This window comes from Bombus huntii, chromosome 12, assembly GCF_024542735.1.
Source record: "Bombus huntii isolate Logan2020A chromosome 12, iyBomHunt1.1, whole genome shotgun sequence".
Classification (NCBI taxonomy): domain Eukaryota; kingdom Metazoa; phylum Arthropoda; class Insecta; order Hymenoptera; family Apidae; genus Bombus; species Bombus huntii.
This window is the reverse complement of record NC_066249.1, coordinates 10,526,226-10,547,339: the sequence shown is the minus strand read 5'-3', so window position 1 is coordinate 10,547,339 and position 21,114 is coordinate 10,526,226. Positions and strand designations below refer to the sequence as shown.

At 37.3% G+C, this 21,114-nt stretch overlaps 1 protein-coding gene across 7 annotated transcripts in view; it reads left to right on the top strand.

The window, feature by feature from the left end:
• The first annotated feature begins 504 nt into the window (after positions 1-504).
• LOC126872193 (pikachurin-like) overlaps positions 505-21,114 on the top strand; it is a 263,775-nt gene continuing 243,165 nt past the window's right edge. Inside the window, exons 1-3 of one of the 7 annotated variants that reach the window (XM_050631846.1) lie at positions 505-642; positions 1,918-2,013; positions 2,119-2,419. In XM_050631846.1, coding sequence (XP_050487803.1) covers positions 2,305-2,419 — 115 coding nt within the window. In that variant the 5' untranslated portion in view covers positions 505-642; positions 1,918-2,013; positions 2,119-2,304. Of the gene's footprint in view, positions 643-1,873; positions 2,420-21,114 lie in introns of all 7 variants that reach the window. The other 6 variants (XM_050631848.1, XM_050631847.1, XM_050631842.1 and 3 more) reach the window with 6 other exon arrangements.

Here is a 21,114-nt window from a genome sequence, read left to right as displayed (position 1 = left end):
TATGTCATTTGATAGTTAAATCAAATTGATAACGATCGCTTGACTAAAATTAATTCTTCTGTAAATGTATATTTAAAGTACACAAATATGTGAAACCTATTTCATATGTGAAATATACAAAATAAATAGTATGTAATCAAAACCGAGAAACAAAATTAATTTTTATATGTAAGTTTCACTCTATTACCAAACTATGAAAATATATACATCTGCATAAACATCCACAATCTGTTAATATTCTAGTAAGAAATTTATTCTTAATGTACATAGAAGAAATTATAATTGTTAAATTTCCAACCGATTTTTTCTGCTACCCGAAAATCGTACGCTCCTGAGCTCCGATCGGGAAACGGAGTTTGGGGTGGAATGTTTTCAAGGGGTTAGTAACGCGCTTCCAAAAAAAAAATGGCGGCCGATCGAAGGCGGTGGCGTTATGACGCATGCCACACGGCGACGCTCAGCGTCCCTCGGCGGCGCCACCATCGACCAACCCCCACAGTTCGATTGGAGACACCGGCCGGCGTCGACGGCTGTTGCGGAGCTCCTTTCACCTTCGGGTTCGCGTGTGTGCTAAAGTCTCTCTAGCCATCGTATCTTTCCTTCTTTTGTGTCGAACAACAATCGTGAGACTGTTCTGGACAGGTACGACGACCAAACGAACGTTTTCGATCGTTACTTTTCTCTGTTCTTTTCCCATCATTCTCGTCTGCCTTCCTTTTCTATCGCGGCGAAACGTTTTCTTCGCGAGCGTTTAGATATCGTCTCAAGATTAAATCAATCTTATAATTATAATTATATCGCGACATATGGTGTATACGCATGATTCGTACGCGTTTAATATCAAGATTTTAAAGATTTGAGATTAAAGATTTGAAATATTTCAGCGGCAGTTTGCTCGTGGCGCTGTCGATCGTATATTTGCGTAGTTTCGATTCGTGTGACATAACTATGGTTTCAAGCGATTCGATTGTGGTCGTTGAACTTTATGAAGATTAAGGAAGGTAGAGAGAGTTTAGCCGAGACTCACCACAGTCGATAGTTGACGTTTGAGCTTAAGTCATTCGGTAGTGTCAAGGAGAACCGTATTGAATTCAGATACATAGTTCTCAGTTTGCTTTCGAGGGTAGCCGCGAACGTTTACGATCCGCCGCCGGGTTCGCCTTTCGATTTAGAGGTCTTTTCTACCCGCTTTTTACAAACACGTTATCGCAAAATTTATAGTGATTAATGTAAGTGTATAACAATTGGTTGTTTAAATGGGCTTTATTATTATTCTCTCTTTAATTCCAAAATTTTTATAACAGCTTCCAATTATGTGTTACAAGCGTCAAGTACGTTCAATAATATCAAAATTAAATCTTCTTTAATAATTTCGATTCGGAGCCAAATTCCAATTCATCAAATTTTATCTTTAGACTTTCATATTTTCTCCCTTTTTTTTTGGACAAAAATGTATCTTTCTTTGAGCTGTCTCGTTATAATATATGCATATCGATATCGATATCGATATCGATATGCATACGTAACCGAGTGAATTTGCATCGAATATCACCGGCAGAATAGAGTCCGATCATTTGCTGACGGGTAACAAGTACGGTAAATATCGGTAAGAGATCTCATTATGCGCGCAGTCGAATGTTAAACTAAAAAGCGAGGTGAAAAGAGCCCCTCATCCGATAGAGAGGACAGAGATGGTACATGAAAGGACGACACGAGCTTAAAAGTATGCGACCGTGTACCGCGTATATAGTCGTGTATTCGCGATAGTAGTTGGCCCGGTGTGCTTCGATGTGTATACGCTTTACACGGACGCTGAAAGTGGAAGGCGGACAATTGTCCACTTTTTGCGCCGGTGGCCGTGTTATCGTTGCAGTATACCCGATACAGTGTATACGTCTTCTTGACACGACCTCGTAGTACCTTCAGAGAATTTCGGTCGTATAACGTCCGTGTTTCGAGACACTTGACCGAGTGTCTTCGTACTGTCCACACGAGAGAGAAAGAGAAAAGAAAGTACGGTAAAAGTACAAAAACGAAAGGAGTGTTATATGCGCTATTTGGTGTTTTTGCATATGCAGTGCTTTTGATACGCGTTTCTTTTTCTCATTTGTATTGTAGAATCGGTCGTTAAAATCGGGGGAAGTGACCGATTCGGATCAGACGTGGATTTTTAGTGTGCGTTTCTACGCGACGGTGAATCTCGCGCGACAATCGATAGTCGATCAAGAAGTTGGTTGGTTGATTTCCTAGAAATGCGAAAGTGAACATTATCGGGGCGAGCGCGTGCATGTACATCGCAGGACGATGGCTGAACTTTGTGTTTGCCGATTTTTCGTGATCCTTGCTCATCTGGCGGTCGTCTTGGTGCTCGCCCAAAATCCCATCGAGGAGAAGACCACCTTCGAGGCTGCCTTTCAAGGTAAGTGTTCTATCGATTGCATTTATCGATGGTTCGATGATGGTATAGACATCTTCCATACATTGATCGATTTAGTTTGAACGTGTTCATTGTATATTCTTACGATTCGTGTTCTTGTTTCTTTGTCGATTTATATCTAACTGGCGTCGTTGTCGTCGTCGTCGCCGATAGTTGATTACGTTAAGTTAGCAGCCATAAAATAGAATGAGTTTAGGTTATGAGGTGCATTAATTGAAGTAGAAAATAAAAATTGAAAAGCTCGTTACGAAAATGACTCCAGTTAAATTTTTCGAATTTTAAAGTAGTAGTTTGTTCTAGTAATCAGAGGCGTGACTTGTAATATATGGAATTTATTACATATTTAGTGAGAATTGACTGGTTCTATGAAAGCGAGACATTTTTGACGAAAGCGTTTTTGTGTTTCTTTTGTAAACAACGATTCACATATGGAGGTCGTTCAATCTAATAGTAACAGGGACAAAAAAGGATGTTGATGTTAAGAATTCTATCATAAGTTTTTATTTAGTAAGGGACATTCAGTTGAAGTGAGATTATTAGATTATTTGTTAAGCTTTTCGAATTTTAAAATAATGAGGCATCTTCGTAGCTAGAGGTGAGTCTCATAATACGAGAATCTTATTGTTCAGTGAATCTGTTGAGAGACAGTTGTACAATAGCATCACGAGTACTGCTTTCTCAAACAGCGACTCATATATCCAAATGATTCAATTTAATAACAGCAATGAAGAAGAAAAGAATGTTGATATCAAATACTCTATTATATGTTTGATTTTTTATTTCGTGAGGAATACTGAGTTCAAGTGCAGGTATCATTTTTTAATTAATTCAATAAAAAAGTTGTTGTTCGACAAACAGTTCCAGTCATGGTATACACAACATTGTGACTGACTTTGCTGCTATATAATTACAAATATGTAATCCGATAAATGCTTTGTTTAAATAACGTGTTGTTGTGTATCCAACAACAATCAAAGAGTATTTTGTTGTCTTGGTAAAATACAAAAATCGACAAGAGTTGTCTTTGATATGAACTTTTCAATTAATGAAAATTGTCTTTATGCAAATGCGTAATGCATACGTTCGGTTATCTGTAGTGAGCTTACAGGCTACTAATTACGACAGTAAATATTACTGGTAAACGTTTCGATACATTAAATACATTCGTGTTATACTCGGATATTCATTAACATTTCATCGAGTGTTTTTATCGATGCGATGAAAATTTGAGCGCGATGCTTTTCAGAATTTGGCCAACAGCGAATCACGCCATTACGGATCCATTTGTCAACGCGGCTTTCCATTCGGTAGCATTTTTATAACGCATATATCCGCGCGTATGCACGTCGGAGTCGAAACTTAATTAACGTTCGTATATTTGCGCACAGGGTTTTGTCGGCTAGCAAATGAATCCGTATTGACAAAGTCGACTCGAATGCATTAACAAATTTTCGAAACTATTCTGAATACGCAAATGCCACCTCCGCAAATATTGTAGTTACTGCAAATAGTTTGTATGAGAAAAGTGTTTGCCCAATACACGATTCAAATCTGCCGACCATTTTCATACGGATTCATTCCTCCGGTATAGAACATACTTTCATCGAACGGTGTTGTCTATCGATGTGATATCAATCCAGCGATCGATATCCCCGACGATGTTCATTAATACGCATTTGTCATGAAATGGCAAATACGCAACGCTCGAAAGGGAAAAGTATCATGCATGTTGTCGATTTTTCAACATTTCCACGATATTCGATGGAATCCTACGTATCGAAATTCGATCCCAACAAAAATATTATAACTTTTACACAGGGCATTTTTCGTCAAAATGAAGCCATATTTTTCTAGCTATATATGTTTAATTCTATGATTTATATCATTCTACGATATGACTTTGATTTTGTTGTTTTGTTTGAAAGGAAAGATTTAAATCTTTGTAATGTAATGCTTTTATCGTTATTAATCCATTATAATTCCATTGTATGTGTTCCATTATATATAATATTATTTAATTATATATATATTTAATTAAATATATTATACAATTATACACATATATATGTAACAATAATATAATATTATATATAATGGAATACATAAAATGGAATATAATATATTATATTCTATTGCTTACTCCTATCACGTTTTATGTACCATGTTACTGAACTTTTTGATCAAACTCTGCAAGTAGAGTAAACTACGCAAATGGTCCGCATGACTGTAGTTCATGCAACAATTATAACAATTCTCTTCATTATTCGTGATTTCTCGTTTATGATTCATATTATAGTTCATGTAACTTCTCGTAAAAGATTTAAAACATACCTATTATTTTTAGTCCTTGATTAAAACCTAATAGTCAGCGTTTCCTCAAAAATAGCCTTATCCAATATCCACGTCGCAAGCGTTACGATCTCAACTTCTCGAACGAATTAAGCCCGAAGAGGTCAGCAGGGAACAAGATTAGCGACCTAAGAGCGTATCTCGAGTTTGGTTGAACTTTCAGTTAGCCATAGTCGTATACACGGTTGTCCTTTCGTGGGTGACAATGCTCCTTGCATTTTCGATTTTGGTTGTACAGGATTTTAGCACTGGTACGCGTTGCAATGCTAGCGTGCCACGTATAACACGACAGATTGCGTTAATGTTAATGGTAAACTCGCGCAGGGAAGCCGCTCCCTTTGCGAGATCTCCGCGGGCCCATTTGCTAATAGCCAGAAAGCAATTAATATCACGGTCAGTTACTGCCCTTTAGACATCACCGATGCGCACTAAGTTGGTTATATAACGGTCAGGTCCGAACCTAGAAATATTCCCATGTTACAGTTCGCGCGTCATTCAGTTGGCGAATCTTTGAATTCACCGACGAATATATTTGTCCATTTGTCGTTGGAGGACTTCATTGGCGAACGTGAATTTCAATGGAACTGGGACTTTTATGTATGTCGCAGAGGAATTGTTCCTAAAGATAACGATAAGGCAAATTACGTTATTGGAATTCCAGTTTGTTCATTGGGGTAATTTAGGCGATCATGTGTGAGGTAATTTTTGGAGTAGAAATCGTGTCAGTGACGTGTGCACTTATCTTGAAATAGATTGTACCTTTCGAAGTTAGTTTAGGTTCTAAATGTCGAAATGTGTCGACAAGTTCTGTCATCAGGTTTCGTCCATGTTTACAATTTTGTATATTTATCTAGGAATTTTCACCAATCGCAGCAAGTTGAAGAAGTGTGCGTAGTCGTTGAAATATAAGTTACAACAAGATGGTGCAGTATTGTTGAAGAAATCAACTGGTAACGTAAATTCTATCGGTAAATCGTCATATGATAAAGTGTATCTGAGGCATTACATTGTATGAAGTTGTTATATAGAATGTGGCATCATTCACAGTATTTTTTAGATTGATAGCTTTAGATTGATAGCTTCTTTAGATCCGTATGGAACTTGTTCAATACCGAGAATCATAAACGCAGCATAAACGCAGAAAAATGAAAGATTTTATAATAACAAAATCGTTACACACAGGTATGAGATAATAAGAAATAAAGATAATAATTTTATCGATGACTTAAAAGAATTAAGACAATTGATTTCTTTTCTTTTAAAGAGCAATTTATTAATTAAAATATCTAATTTCTCTTCTACGTCGTGTATTCAATTTTTTTTACCATTTTCTAAACGGTATCCAAAATGATATTTCATTTTAATCCTGTTAAGAAACCTCGAGAAATTCATTAACAGCATAAAGCTCGAAACGAAAAATTGTTTCCAGCACGATTATTTTATTCCATTGTCTGAAACGATCCAGTTACGACTGAGTTCATTTAAAATGGCGGAAAGGTTGTTCATTTCGGCAGGGGGTCGCAAAACGCGAACAAAAGAGTTATCAGCGAGTAGCCGATGTAACTTTAACGATTAGAGAAAGCGGCATTGCCCGGGTGAATTTGAACCTAGGGAAACAAAATCGGCGGCCGGAAACAACAGAAGAAAGGGCGCGTTAATTCACACAGTTGGTGCATTCGAGCGACGTAATTCTCTGGTCGAGCGGAACAATAGGCAGGGAAAGAAGAAAATGGATTAGCGATCGATCGATTTCGTCCCAGCTGTAAACAAAGGTGAATTATGTATTTTCAAGTACGAAAGCCGAGACGTGCCTTCCTTGAAACGAACGAATTCCAGCTCGTTTCGCCTTCTTGTTTGTTCGGGTTTCTCTATCGTGCTCCCTTACTTTGCTTGCTTTTCTCGTTTTCCTCCTCGCAGCGGGAAGCAAAAGGACAACGCCGTCCATCTTATTCCCCTCGTACTCTCGACTCTTTTTACCTTTCTACTTATTTTCTACCTCCTTCCCTATCCAGCTTTGACAACGAGGGAGTCGGAACGGGGGGCGGGCCAGTTGCTCTCGTCGAACATGATAGCAGCGAGAAGTAATCATCGGCTCGCAAATGCACTCGAGAGGAGTTCCATCGCCGCTGCCGATAAAATCTCTTATGAGGCCGGATCGAAGATGCGCGATAAAAATGTACTGGCGTAGGTGGAGCGAGTTGAGTTACAGGAAATTTTATATCGTAAGGTTCGATTTCGGTGGATGTACGCGCAGCGAAACCTGCTGGTTCTCTTCGTCGCGGCGGATCTTGACGGAAACGGGTAATTGGACTGAGACTGATGGTAGTTGAAACTGGAGTACCATGTTTGGATTTGTTTAGATGTGGAGTTCGTTTACATTTGTAACGTGGAAAGATAGATCAAGCGCGAGGAAGAATTTAACATACATTAATCGAAAATTAATTCTTCTACGGATGATTTTATGAAAATTGCAAACTTTTTAGTGGTTGAAAATTGAAGCAGCGAGTTTGAATTTGTCTAGGCGCGGAATTTATAGACTTGGAGTGCGGAAAGGGAAGTTGTGGAGCAGATCAGGTTTGTGCAAAAATTTATCATTAATTAACAATTAGCTTTTCCGGACATGATCTTTGAATTGCAGATGAGGTATAGGACGTGTAGGGTGCCAAAGAAATAATCGGCGTTTTATTTAACAATTCGTTTATTAACTCGACTAGCGGCTGCTTCACAACTCTCGACTCGCGACTTGTGCTGACGACTGCTTACTGACAACTGTTGCTGACAATTCATCTCTTAATCCGTTTTTTCCCTTTTGTTATCTTTTGATATCCCCACTACGCAAATGTTCGTTAAGCGTCCGCGATCGTGGTCACGTATGCTTTCTTCCGAGTATTGGACGGAAGGACCAAAGGGATATCGATGGCCCATTAGGCCTGTCAGCATTTACGCGGCCTCGTTTATGTTTCGTCGGTCTTTCGTAAGCGGTCTTCCCGCGATGCTATAGTATGTACCGACGAAACCGTTGGAAAGAGGGTTGTTCTTTGCGGCCTAGTGCCGCTACACAGATATTGTTAGTAGCTGGATGTTGGTGATTGAAACCTGGAATATGGTGTTTGGACTTCTAACTTCTAGCTTTGTACTGTGAAAGATCTATTCGGAATAAATTATTCGATATATAATATCTTCTTGATATTCGATCTGTGAGACTGCGTACATTTAGGCATTATTATAAAATGTTACAAATGAGACTTTGTGCTTCGACGTATAAAATAGAAAGTGAACGCGCGTATAATCCATTTTTAATCTCCATCAATCAGGCTTGAGTAAAAGGTCGGTTGTCCATTGTAGTTTTTACGATTCGCAGTTGTATATTTTCCGATTTTATTTTAGCAAGTGCAGTTGTAAATTATGGTACGAGTTAATCGTGTAGAATCGCGAATATCGCCGTCAATTTTACTTGCCCCGATTCTATCGAATATCTGTCTATATTATCCATATTTTCCATATTTTTCGATAGAAGTGTACGAATATTTAAAAACGATAAAAATGTAAAGAGAAGTGAAATATGACGCGCGATATTTACTAATCGTGTTACCGAGAAAATCTGCCTTGAGAAAAATTGAATTGATTCCTCCCGATGATGTTACGTGTCAGCTTTGTAATTGTACTTATTGTTGTTTATTCTTCGTTTTGTTTGACGTGCCAATAAAATTCGTTATAGAAATGTGATGGAAAGCAAGTTTGCCGAGAAAAGAGTCGAAATTTTTGCATCTTCAAATTCCCCACTGTACAAGCATCATCACGACTGATGACCAAATAAAGGAACTGGATTTAGAAAGAACGAAGAGAGATGGTCGTTATTTCTCTTACGAAAGCTGTGTTCGGTAATGTTCATGTTTGCGGCTGCATCGGTTCTTTATGCACGTTTCAGGTTATGAACGGGACGAGTGAATAATGGAATAGGCTGTTCTAAGAGAATTTAAATTGCGTTCCGCCGATGGCACTGTTTCGCGTTCGTTGCGAGGCGCATCGCAAGCTTATAGCCGAGAACTCATTTGACCTTAACATGCTTGCTGAGAATGCAGTCTGAAACTACAAATCATTATGTTCCTAGTTCTTCGCCGGTGAATATTGCGTTTCTTCGATCCGATCTGAATTTCAAATACTAAAGTAGTTCATCACTTACGATATTTATGTACGTAGGTACCTCATGAGAAGGCCGTTAAGAATAATTGATTACAGCATGAACGTGATGCTATTGCTATTTCTGAGATTTGAGATCAGCCATCAAGTCATAGTAACAATTCCATCATCTTTATTCGCACTAGTAGTAACTGTAGCGTTCACTCGGAAATAAAAGAAAGTGTTTGAACATCCAAGTGCTCTGGCATATCACTATTTATGTAAATATTTAATCATAAGAATACACGAACATCAAGTAGAATAATCGATATTGGAACAAATAAACTAAAAGTTCCAGGTTTAAATATTCGAGCAAGTACTGACATCCTCGAGCAATTTACTACCGGAGTAACCTTAAAGTAATCAGCATAATCGTAGATATATCTCAAACGTCGAACGTCAAGTCTAAGTACATAAAGAGGTTTACAAGACAGGTAGCAAGAAATATTTGCCTCGGAAGAAAATATTTGTGCAGGACAGCGAGGGTTAATCTATTTCAATTATTTACTATAAACCACTACCGGTTCGGAGGATAGAACAGCATACGAGATTAATGCCTCTATTCAATTATTTAACACATCATCTCGGTTCGTTTGGGTCTATTTACGACTCAACGTTGATTAATGGCTCCGCAGCGTGGATACATTGTGGCACCTATGGGATCGTATCATAGAAATACCTATTAATCTTACTAAGGACTGTCTATTGTACCAAACAACAGTTTGCACCGCGTTAAAGTAGAACATGATACTTGGACGGTATTCACAGGTGTACGGTAACGTTTGTTCATGCTATAGTCACGTGGACAATTCGATGCGTGAGCATAGGTCAACTTCAACATTACCGTGCATTGCTACTGACTGCATAGAGTCAAATAGGTACGTGGGTCAAACTTAAGGCAACGGTACACACAGTTTGCGCTGCTCATATACAATACATTGACGTTTCGCAAACTGTATACAGTGTACGCACAGATAGCATATATACCTTTTGATTGGCTGATTTACGTATAATCTAGATGTCTGCGATCAATACTGTTATCTATTTTCGTCAATGACTAGAAGCCAGCATTTACTTTATCGCGCGAAAGCAATGATTTCGTTATTTCACTAGACGATTTGATTCTGTTAGGACTTTTGTGTTTGGTGTTCGCAGAATATCGGCTGTTTCGATAGTTATATATAATCGTATATAATCGTATAAAATCGTATAAAGTTTTTCACTCAACCACTGCAATTATAGATCATAAAAGAACAGGTAATATTAAGCAGACTTAGATGCAGATATTAGAGTTAGTCTTTATTCTAATTTAATCATTACATAAAGTACTACCATTTACATTTATTAGGCCTCAAACTTATACACGTACGTCTTATGTTACTATTACTATCAAATTTTGTTGTATTTACGTTTCGTCCTCGTATATTCTACGTGTGTTCGATACTCAAACTGTCTAATCTTCTCAAACCACAATTTAAATCACGTTAATATCTATCTAGTATTAACACGAAGAAGTAGATTCTTCTATACAGAGTTTCGTCTCGTCCATTATACGTACATATGTATATCATAACGAATACATTTTAAGCTATAATATCTCCATTTGGTTGATTGCGCGGGATTTGTTGGAATTAGCTCTTAATCGTTCAGACGTTCTCGAAATCGTTCTGCAAATCGTGACGGAACGCGGTGCACGTATCGGGATTAACCATGCAATAAAACACACTTTCATTGAAGGTATTTATCAAGGATTAAAACGGCTGGTCCTCGCATAGGTATAACGGGTGACGAATTTCAGCCTCAGCAGAGACCGCAAATTTGAATAATTTCACAGTTATTACGCAATGGCCGCGTTCAACCCAGCTGTATTATCGTGCTCGACGAATTCGTGTTTTTTATCGAGGCTCGTAATCGTTCGGCTGCGGTTTCCAACGATATTTTTGAACCGCGAATTATTCAGGTTCCGAGGGTAAACGCCCCGCGGATTAGTTCGACGACAACAGGCATCGTTCACCACCGGCTCGATCGCTGCAAAATTGATCGCGCACCGTCGAACCATCCTTTGCCTTGCCCGGAAGCGATCCATGTCGTTGCTCGTTGTCTGCAATATTAAATGGAAACGGGACACAGGTTTTCGCACCCAAACAGGAAAAAAGAAAATCGACACTGTAGCTGGTATTTTTGGTTTCATAGCGTGCAGTTTGCGCTGTTGTTTACTTCTTATTCGAATGCGGCGTGTTATTCGCTTATTCATGGGCAAACTGCGAATGTTCACGCAGTAATGAGAAATTTAAAGATGTAAAGATGTACAGGGTGTATACATAATAGAATATCCAAAATGAAATTGTAGCTATAATATTTAAGTTCCTGTGCGGATTCCATTTCTTTAGCTATATTTATAAAAGAGATTGAAATTTTTGTGAAACTTTAATTTGATGAATCGAAAATTAAAATTTTAAGAGATTTAAGACCTTTTCCTGTGTTTAACTATTTATATTCTACAAATACTGCTTTGACGCCATTGAAAATGTACACGCAAATTGTTTTGTTCTCACCATGTAAAATGGAACAGGGGAAAAAATAATATTACATATATAAGTAAATTTACAGCGTTTTTTTTAAGTCCTCGATTTTATAAACCTTTATTTCAAAAGAGCGCTGGTATCGTCGATCGATCGTATCAAAAGATTCTCTATATCAAAAGGATTGAAATAGCAGTAAATTAATCGTCTAATAGAACCAAAGGGATTCTCTGGTATTTTTAATGCGAAGTAACACTCAGAATGTAAGATTAATTCGTAACAAGTTACAAAATTCATTTGTTATATTATATACCAGTGTATGTTCTGCGAAATATGTAGTTAATAATTCTTAAAGTACCAATATGAGACATCCGTTCAGTCATAAATAAAGTTAATTACGAATCATTATCTCGAGTCAGCTTTCTATGTGGATATATTATACAATACGAGTAAAATATCTCAGTAAATATCTCGAGATATTATCCTTTATTCCGGTGTAACGAGTAGGATAGAAGAAAGGAATCTCGAGCACGCTATTTTGCGAAAACATTTAGTTTTAGAGTGGCCCTAGTCTACCGGGGAGCCATAGTTAGCATTTAATTACGTCCGAGGATCTGTTTAATCGCAAAGTGGAAAAATGCTGTGCGCGCTCTCGTGAAGCGAACGAGTGTTGGCATTTGAGAGGTCAGTCGAGCGCCAACCGTGAAAGAGAAAGGTCACGAGATTCGTGAGAATAGAAGGAACTTAGAGTGACATTTCACAATTATATTTCATTCTCTCCTTTTTTCTCTTCTACTCCTTTTCCCCCGGCAAAAATATGTTATCACTGGCGTTATTTCTTCCACTCCGCACCCTTGTGTCTTTTTTGCATTTGTTTTACTATATATACCTTTTCTTTTGTTTTATTTTGCGAGTTATTTCAAAGGAAAATACGAAACGAGCGCGCAAATGGAAAGTTTTAAATCGTTTTGCTCGAACAAAGGAGTAGCCGAGTTTGTTGGTCGAGTGTTAACGAAAATGACTGGTAGAGAGTTTCTCTCCACTTTTACAATTGATTTTGTGCATCAAGTCAACGAATGAAAAATAAATACTAGTTAAAAAATTGATGTTCGTAATTTCCTTTCTCTACGGTCACTATCGTGGTATAAGTTCGCGAGGAGGGTCGTTTGTTATTTTTGCCACTCTCGTCTACAGCAACAGCGTGAACGTGTGCTGTGATCGTTTTACTTTGAAATAACCCAACGAATCGCAAGCACAGCTGTCGTAAAAAATGTAACACTCCCAGTCATACCGCACGACGGAGTTCCGTATGGAACGTGCAACGAGGTATCCACGTCTGTTTTCTCTACACTTTTCGAAAAATACATTGAAACATTGTCGGTCCATTAATATTCTTGAATTTTTCATCCATCGAAATCCGCTTCGAAAGATATTTTTTATGTTTACCATTAAGGACTTTTTTTTGGATAACAGACGCGTTAGTTTGCGGATATGTGCAATACACACTTTTCCACTCTGGAGATATAAATGTGTAAAATCTGTCTTTTTAAGTGTGTTTATTTATACATAAATTATTGAACATAGACATATTAAAAATTTAGATGTAAGATCAATTAAAATTTTCTTGATATATACATATATTGTATAAACAGATTTGTATTATTTTGGATATATTTTCAGAGAATTTGATTCTCTTTCATTCAGACATTTTTCTTATTTTTTTAATAGTTCATTTTGGAAAAAAAATTATCTTTAATTTTTTTTAATATAAATAAGTTAACATACGTAATAGACAGGTTTTCGATCACTTATGTCTATTATTTATTCGTAACTTTCTTAAATGTTCTATTTTGCTTCGCTTCAATCTCTTAAAGCATAAATAGGTTTCTAATTCAGAGCAAAATTCTAAAGACCTGATTTCTTTCATCAACGGAGATTTTTCTTAAACATTGTAGTAGTCATGTTAATTTCAATTTCTCCAAACCCATATAACTTCACAAATAGAAATTAATCTTGCCAAGATTTAATTCCTCTTTATAATTGTGCTATTCCTCGCAACATTCCGTTTCAATCATAGTCACTGATACGTTCCCTCTGAAACGAATGTCGCAAAGTGACGCTACTCTTCTTAAAGATGTCTTCTTATTCCAAGTGGAAAAGTAAAGTGACGATCCTCGTTGCGTTTCCTGCTTTTTGCGACATTCCCCTTTATTCCGTTTTCACGGTAATAAACCTTCCATCCTTCGATGGAAAGGAAGGTGGGCAGAGTTATCTGGACTTCTTTTCGCTTCAGCTCACTTTCTTTCTTCTCTCGTCGTTTCATTTTCGCCGCGGTGACAGTTACTTTCTGACCGGCTGACCCGAGAAAATGAGACCAAATAAGTAAATAAACGAACAGGACTCAGCGACACGGCGATGTTTTCAGATAATAAATGGTCCGTGGTATTTCGCGAACAGCCGGTGTTTCCTTATTCCGCCGATGCCACGCGTCCACTTGGAAAGAGGGCAATATCGTCGATGTTTAATACGAACACCGTGTCGTGACGTGTAATTAAATAGACAACTGCACGCCGCACCAACAGTATTTCCAATTAAATTTCGACGTTACGCCAGTCAGTCGAGGGAACGCTTAATCAATCGTCCAGTTTCGTATTAATTCTTGGCTTGAGTTGCATTCAATTTTGTTAGAAAGGAATTCCAACGGGGCCTGGAAGATGGATCGAATCGTGAATCGTTAGCTCTCGCCTTCTTCGCGGCTGCTAACTTGTTTCGTGGCTACCGGGGGCGAAAGTTTGAACTTTCGCATTGATTTGAAGAAAATTTTCATCTTCCTGCGTTTACAAAGATCAGCGTGCGATATATCCACGATACGTCGTGTAACCATTTGTCATGTCAAAACAATAGAGATTTGATTTTGGGTTAAATATCCACCTTTTTGTATAACGAATATAAAGTCAGTTTTACGTTTCACACATGACAAATGCAATTTTACAAAATCCGACATATTGGCTTGCCATTTTTCCCACGGGATCGATAAAAGCTTCATCTTAATATTCCAGCCATGATTTCGTGCGTCAAGAATGATCCCCGTTCGATTTGTTTGCTAATTGCGCGTGACATTATTCCACTTCCAGGGAAAGCGTGCTGTTTGAATAATTGGCTGGATGTGTAACGAATATGACGGACAGTTTTCGTTTCCATTTTTATAGAAATAAATGAAAAAGAGTAGAAAAAATAGGATAGAGAATAGAAGAAAAAGGCATAGAGAAACAAAATACAAGCAGACTTCATCGTGGTAGTTTCGTTGTATTTTTCTAATTGCGGTTCGGTATTCGATGCACGAGGGTGCAACGCCCTCGTATGTAGGTTATTCCATTGAGCTGCTTTTTCGGGCGTAATATCGATTCTCGAGTGGTAAGACGTCAATGCGTACCGTCGAACGTCGATACGGATTCGTGGGAATATGGTGTCTCGACTTTGGAATAGAATATTACACCCGTTGTGTCGCAGGGAAGAGAACTAGTCAGATTTCTCGTCGGCCAATATTAGCGTCCCTGTCGGAACGAACAGCTGTATAAATCCGACGTTTCGATATGTATCGATATCGGTTAAGCATAAACGTTGTTCATTGTATACGGAATTCATATGTATTCCTTTTGCATAATGTATATTTCCTATGTTTTGTACAAACGTATTTCCTTCGATTCAATTTTTCATAACGCCAAGGTTTGTCGTATATCGGAAAGATGATAAAGAAAGCAAAGTATTCGCGATGTTGGAGAGAATCGTTGTTCCTTTCATTTATTATTTCGGATAATATTCCTCGATCACAGATGCCTCGTGTTATTCTTGTAATACATATTATTCAGTTACATACTTGTTATCACAGGTGTGTTTATGTAAGAATTTATTCATAATAAAGGAATTACTTCTAGAACATCTAGAAATAATAAAGGCGTTATTAAATAACATCTTATTACTTCTACGGAATGGATCTCTATTTCTGAAATTTGTTCCAGTGAGTTTCTGGGAAAGTACGTTCTACCAATAGAATTATAAGGAACAATACGGCATTTAGCTCAGATTTACCCTTGAGAAGCTTTTACTAGCTTCATGCTAGTAAAATCCCTTATTGTTATTTGATATAGCCACATTACCATTCGGATTGTCAAATTAATCAGAATAACTAGTCCAATGTTAATACCGTTTCGTTATTTGGTAACCATGGAAATTTCATACGTGATATTGAATTTCGTTTCGTTCTTCCTGCTATCGTTTCAATCGAACAATTAATAGTCGAGGAAATTGTAGTTGTGTTGGTAAAATATAAATCGTGTCGCGAAATTGCCATTGCGTTTCTTCTGCTGGCTCGTTTTCCTGTCCATTAGTTACTATGGTTGACAAGGGAAAAATATAATTCGAAGACAAGAAACCGTACCGCTCGCGAAACGTTCGCGGTGGCAGAGGTTTTCTCTCTTCTTCTTCGCAGGATCCATCGATCAATGAAAGAAACTAATGACGAGCACCCACCGATCGATAAGCCAACTTCGTTTCTCATTCGCGTCGTAGAAGAAACGACTACGAGTTTTGTGCGCAAACTTTGCTAACTCGATCGGTCGAGACTAATAGAAACCCGATGCGTCTCGTGGATAAAGAACCGTCGTTTTCTCGAGAAATTAATGAACCTGCGACCGTAGGAGTTTGATATTTTAGTCGGATATTTTGTCGTTGACGTTGTAAAGTTGTTCGTCACACGACGCACGATGCGACATTGCAACGAGGATTCGGAATAAAAATAAAAATTCGCGGGCTACGTTCGCACGATCGCAGACCAGGTTCGCACGTTCACGGTCCACGTTCGCGCGTTCGCAGGCACCTTCGCGCGTTCTCACGTTCCACGATGTGATATTTGAATACCGATTCGGGATAAAGATCAAGAAACGTATACAATGTGCAGCAAACTCGATATCAGGGGATCCGACATGATAGGAGTAAAAGTCTCTTTATCAGATGTTTGGGGAATTATTGTTTACAATTATATTACATATTTACAGAATAATGGTGCCATTGAATAATAAGATGAAAATGGAGCGATGATTATTTCGATTTTTGTTTACTGCATGCGGCACTGTGCAACAACTGTGTCAGTTTCTGCTGTCAGTTTCAGTCGTAATTATCACTTCGTAAGTTATGAAATTAGATATTACGGGGTGTTTTGGTTGGAGTTATCGTTGTCGAGCAGTTGTACGGTGATATACGAGTTTGATCTAAATATATTGAAAGAGGATTAAAGGGGTAGTTTGCAGTTTGCCGTTGAAACGCGTACCACATACTTTTGGTGCAGACTTCAGAGTTTTAATAGAATAGTTGCTTGCTAACCTGTAGATTATTGTAGAGATCAGGGGTCAATATGTGGTATAATTTATAATTTATAAATTTTATTCAGTTAATAATTTGCAATTATTATAATAAATTATTATATTTATATAAATACATATTTTATTACATATAATCGTATTATTTATAATTTATATATATTTATATATAGTTATTTGTAATCTTCAAGTGCCAATTACACTTACAAAAATCTCAGACTTTATTTCTTTCATTATTTATAAGACTGTTATCTGCTGTCTTCTCTTGGAAACACTATTTCCATCACTTGCTACTCCATGTCAAAGCGTTTAATGGGAATATATTATAACTTTTGCATGTAAAAATCTTTACAAGGAATAAACACATGAAACAGAATCACATCTTCACATACTAATTTTAATTAGCGACACAGAGAGAAATAGGCGTGCAAAATAAACCTTACGATATTCTAACAACTTTCGCAAATAGATTTCGATTGAACGTATTTCGCTAAAATTTCACTGTAGCCTCGGTAAAATTAAATTTCATGTAAGGCATAAAACATTAGATACATTATCCATAAGTCAGGAAATTTGGAATTAACAGAGTTAAAAACAGTTGTTAAATACGGAAATCCAGTTGCATTGTCGAAATTCATCAAACTTTACCGTGGGAGCATAATAATTTACATTGTGCAAATAATTCGAAGCAAGTTTTAATCAAAACAAGGCTACGTTGCCTATTAAAAGAGCCGTAGAACGTTCCACGAAGCGGACTGTGATGATTATTAAATTACCTTCAACTGTACAGAATGATGTTCGCGTGTAATACAGTATCTACGTGGTAGAGGCGGAAATTCATTACCGACGGTTCGAACATGATACGCTGCGCCTTCGTCGAAGAATCAATTAACGAATGAATTCGAAACGATGTTTGAGATCCATTCGCGATGCAAAGCGAACAGGAATTAAACGACAGATCGATTCGGGCTTTCTGCGATTGTTCTTAAATAGAAACACGAACTTTTAATGAAACAAAATCAAACAAGAAAAACAAAAGAAGAAGAAGAAAAAAGAAAGGAGGATGCAACAAGAAATAAATGAAAAATTCACGATCTATGGAGCAACTTGTCTTTTCTCATCGTTCATCTTTTGCTCGAATTTCTCTGTATTTCATTGGTATATTGCTTTGCCGGCTAATTAACGCGATTCGAGAGTTTCATTTCTTCGAACATAGAACTTCTGAAACGTGGGCGAGCGTAGGAGGATGGAGAAGGATAGTTGGATGGAAATTTTCCCGTGAAAAGGAGAAAATTAAATGGTCCAGGCTTTCGACTGAATCTTCTTTGTGGTATGTTCACGAAAACCGTTCTGTATAGATGCGATCGATAGCTTCCATTGTACTTTCGGGCATACCAGGGATTTACATGTACAATCGGGACAAAAGTGACCATTATTTCTAAGTATTTCACTTAGCAAGTATGATTGTTATTCCAATTTCTTTAAATATGATTATATTATGATCAGAGACAAATTTCCAAACATTTATGACTCTCTTAGTCGCGTTATATCTTTCTCAGTATTATTCCACTTTCGAGCTAAGGTTCACTTCAATTTCTTTAAATGCAAATACCTTCACGATTTAAAACAAAATTTCAGAGATCTGGCTCAACTGAATTTCTTTGAATTAATTTCTTTCAACACACGTAAATTTCACGAGCAAAAATCGATTCCTCGAAGATATACTTCTCAACGCAATTCGAAGGGTTTGTTTCTTTGGAACGTAGAACTTAAAACTACGTTTTACCTAACCCCAACCTAGAACGTAGAACGAGCATAGAAGAGGGTAGAAAATTTGCTCGTGAAAGGGAGAGAATTAAGTGGTCCAGGCGTTCAACTCTATCTTCTTCGTGGCATGTTCACGAAAACTGTTTTATATAGATAGGGGTCGACGGTTTCTAGTGTGCATTCGAGAACACGAGGGATTTATATGGCCTATGAAAAGCCTTAAAATTCGAGAGTCGAACGAGAATCGAGAACAGGGTGCTCCTGGGAACGATAGGAAAACTAGCGATCCGGCTCTCAGCTTGTACGATGATGGACCTTCTCGATGTTGGTATTAATTGAAAAAGAAGATGATGGACGCGTTAGAGAGTGCGAGCTGGAAAAAAGTCACCCCTTGCTGGGCGGATAATACGGCTCAGTCGAGCGACAGGGCCAATTAATTACTGTAGCCGTGGTATTATTGCAAATCCTTTTTCATTCCGATTGTTACAATCGATTCTTTCCTAAGTGTTATTACAGAAAGAGTTTCTTAGTTACTCCTCTTTTAAGGTTATTATTTATTTATTTACTTATTTATTATATTCACGGGGAAATCTATAATTTGCAATACGAAAGAGGAAAGATACAAAGAGAGGCAAGTAAGCGAGAAATCAATTGATAATTACAATTATTAGGAATTTAATAAATAACACTAGTTTTGGCTAAGACGTATTTAACAAGAATAGAATTTAAATACCAATAATTAGTAATAAAAAAAAAGAACTTGATGCGGTATAATAGATTGTTGGTGTGTTTAAGTAAGCGAGATGGTTGCACGAAAGAATCAGTGGATGTACACTATTGGCATGTACTTGATATCATATGGTTGAAGCGGCTGAAATAATCGTACAATGATGTTTTAACCGTACGATGATATTCAACTCGCAATAGTTCAGAATGACGTAAGTTTTTGGATGGAACATTAACTTTAAATTTCTCTATAATGTCAGAATAGGTTATTGGGCCATATAACGTTTTACGTACAAACGAAACATCAAATACCTTTCTCCTGTACTCTAAAGTCGTAAGATTAATATATATGGTTGGTATATGATCATGGTTATGACAGGTTACCATTAAAGGGTCCTCTGTTTCTTCGGCAACAGGACGAAGAAATTTATGTTGAACTATTTTGTACTTAAATTGATATGTGTTATATATATTATAGAAACTTTTCGTATAAAACAGTCCGGATACATATATAAACATTCTAAATAAAACTAAGAAATAAACATTTCAATTCGATCACTTCACATGTGTTTTACGCGCGGTTCTAAAACTTGCCGATTGCATTGCTCCATACAATAACGATCGCTCTTTTATTGCGCGTAAATAACGTTTCCCAAGGGTGATTCTTTTTTCCACACTGAATACAGCTATTCGGTTCTTTATTAGCCTCTTAAAACAAGTTGAAGTATATCGACCGTTTGTAACATTTCAAGTATCCCTTTTACGAGATTGATTGCGTATAGAATGCCATTTTTTAAACGACAATGTATATATCAGGTAATAAACGGCGATTTCTAGAGTCAATTTACAGTACGATTAATAATCGAAGAGATCAGCGAGAAAGCGGTATGTGTTAAAATACTATAAATTTATAGCAATTTAAAAATTGATTCGAAAATGTGTTTCTTTCTTTTAACCTTCGTCCGTCCCTCGTATCAATTTTGCATACTTTTCCTATAAAAGACTACATTATTCGGTCTTTTGTAGAACAATTTTTCTGCAGCTTCTTAACTTGCACTTTTTTTTATTCCTTGCGATGAATGCAAAACCCTAATAAAATAATTTCCAAAATTAGTGATTTATCTCTCCATATCATAGATCTTTTTGCCATTGTGTGAGATATCAAATGTGACCGAAAGGCGCATTAAGATGCGGACGGACAGGGATTAATGAATTTTTTTCAGAACTTTCGCTTCACCTTCCGTAGCTCTTCGTTAAAAGTGTCGGATCAATTACCAATTCGAAACATCCGCACCTACACCTTCGGACAGCTGCTTAACTGAGAATTATCTACATGGATCAGCGAGAAACTTGTATTTATATTACCAGTTAGATACACAAGAGTCTATAAAATTTTTACTCACCCTCGTTACTACAAAACTTGCCAAAATCTCCGGCAGAAAATTTAATTGTAACCTATAATACAAATATCAGCGATTTTTTACCCTGAATCTCGCCGGCGGCGTTATTAACATTTAAGTATCGAAGAAATACTTTTCGCTCTTTTCCAACTACAGAATTCAAAATTACCGAATCTCGTTTAAACTCGAGATTAGAAAGTTTCAGATCGAAAGGTTTATCAGGGTTTTCTTTGCGCGTACCCCTGAAAATTGCCGGCTAGATTACGTCACGAGTCGAACAAGGGTTGTCCGTTTGGTTCACGTTGGCTGCAGTCTCGCGCGACTTCCTCGAGCAGTTCAATTACGAGGAACGTAAAGGC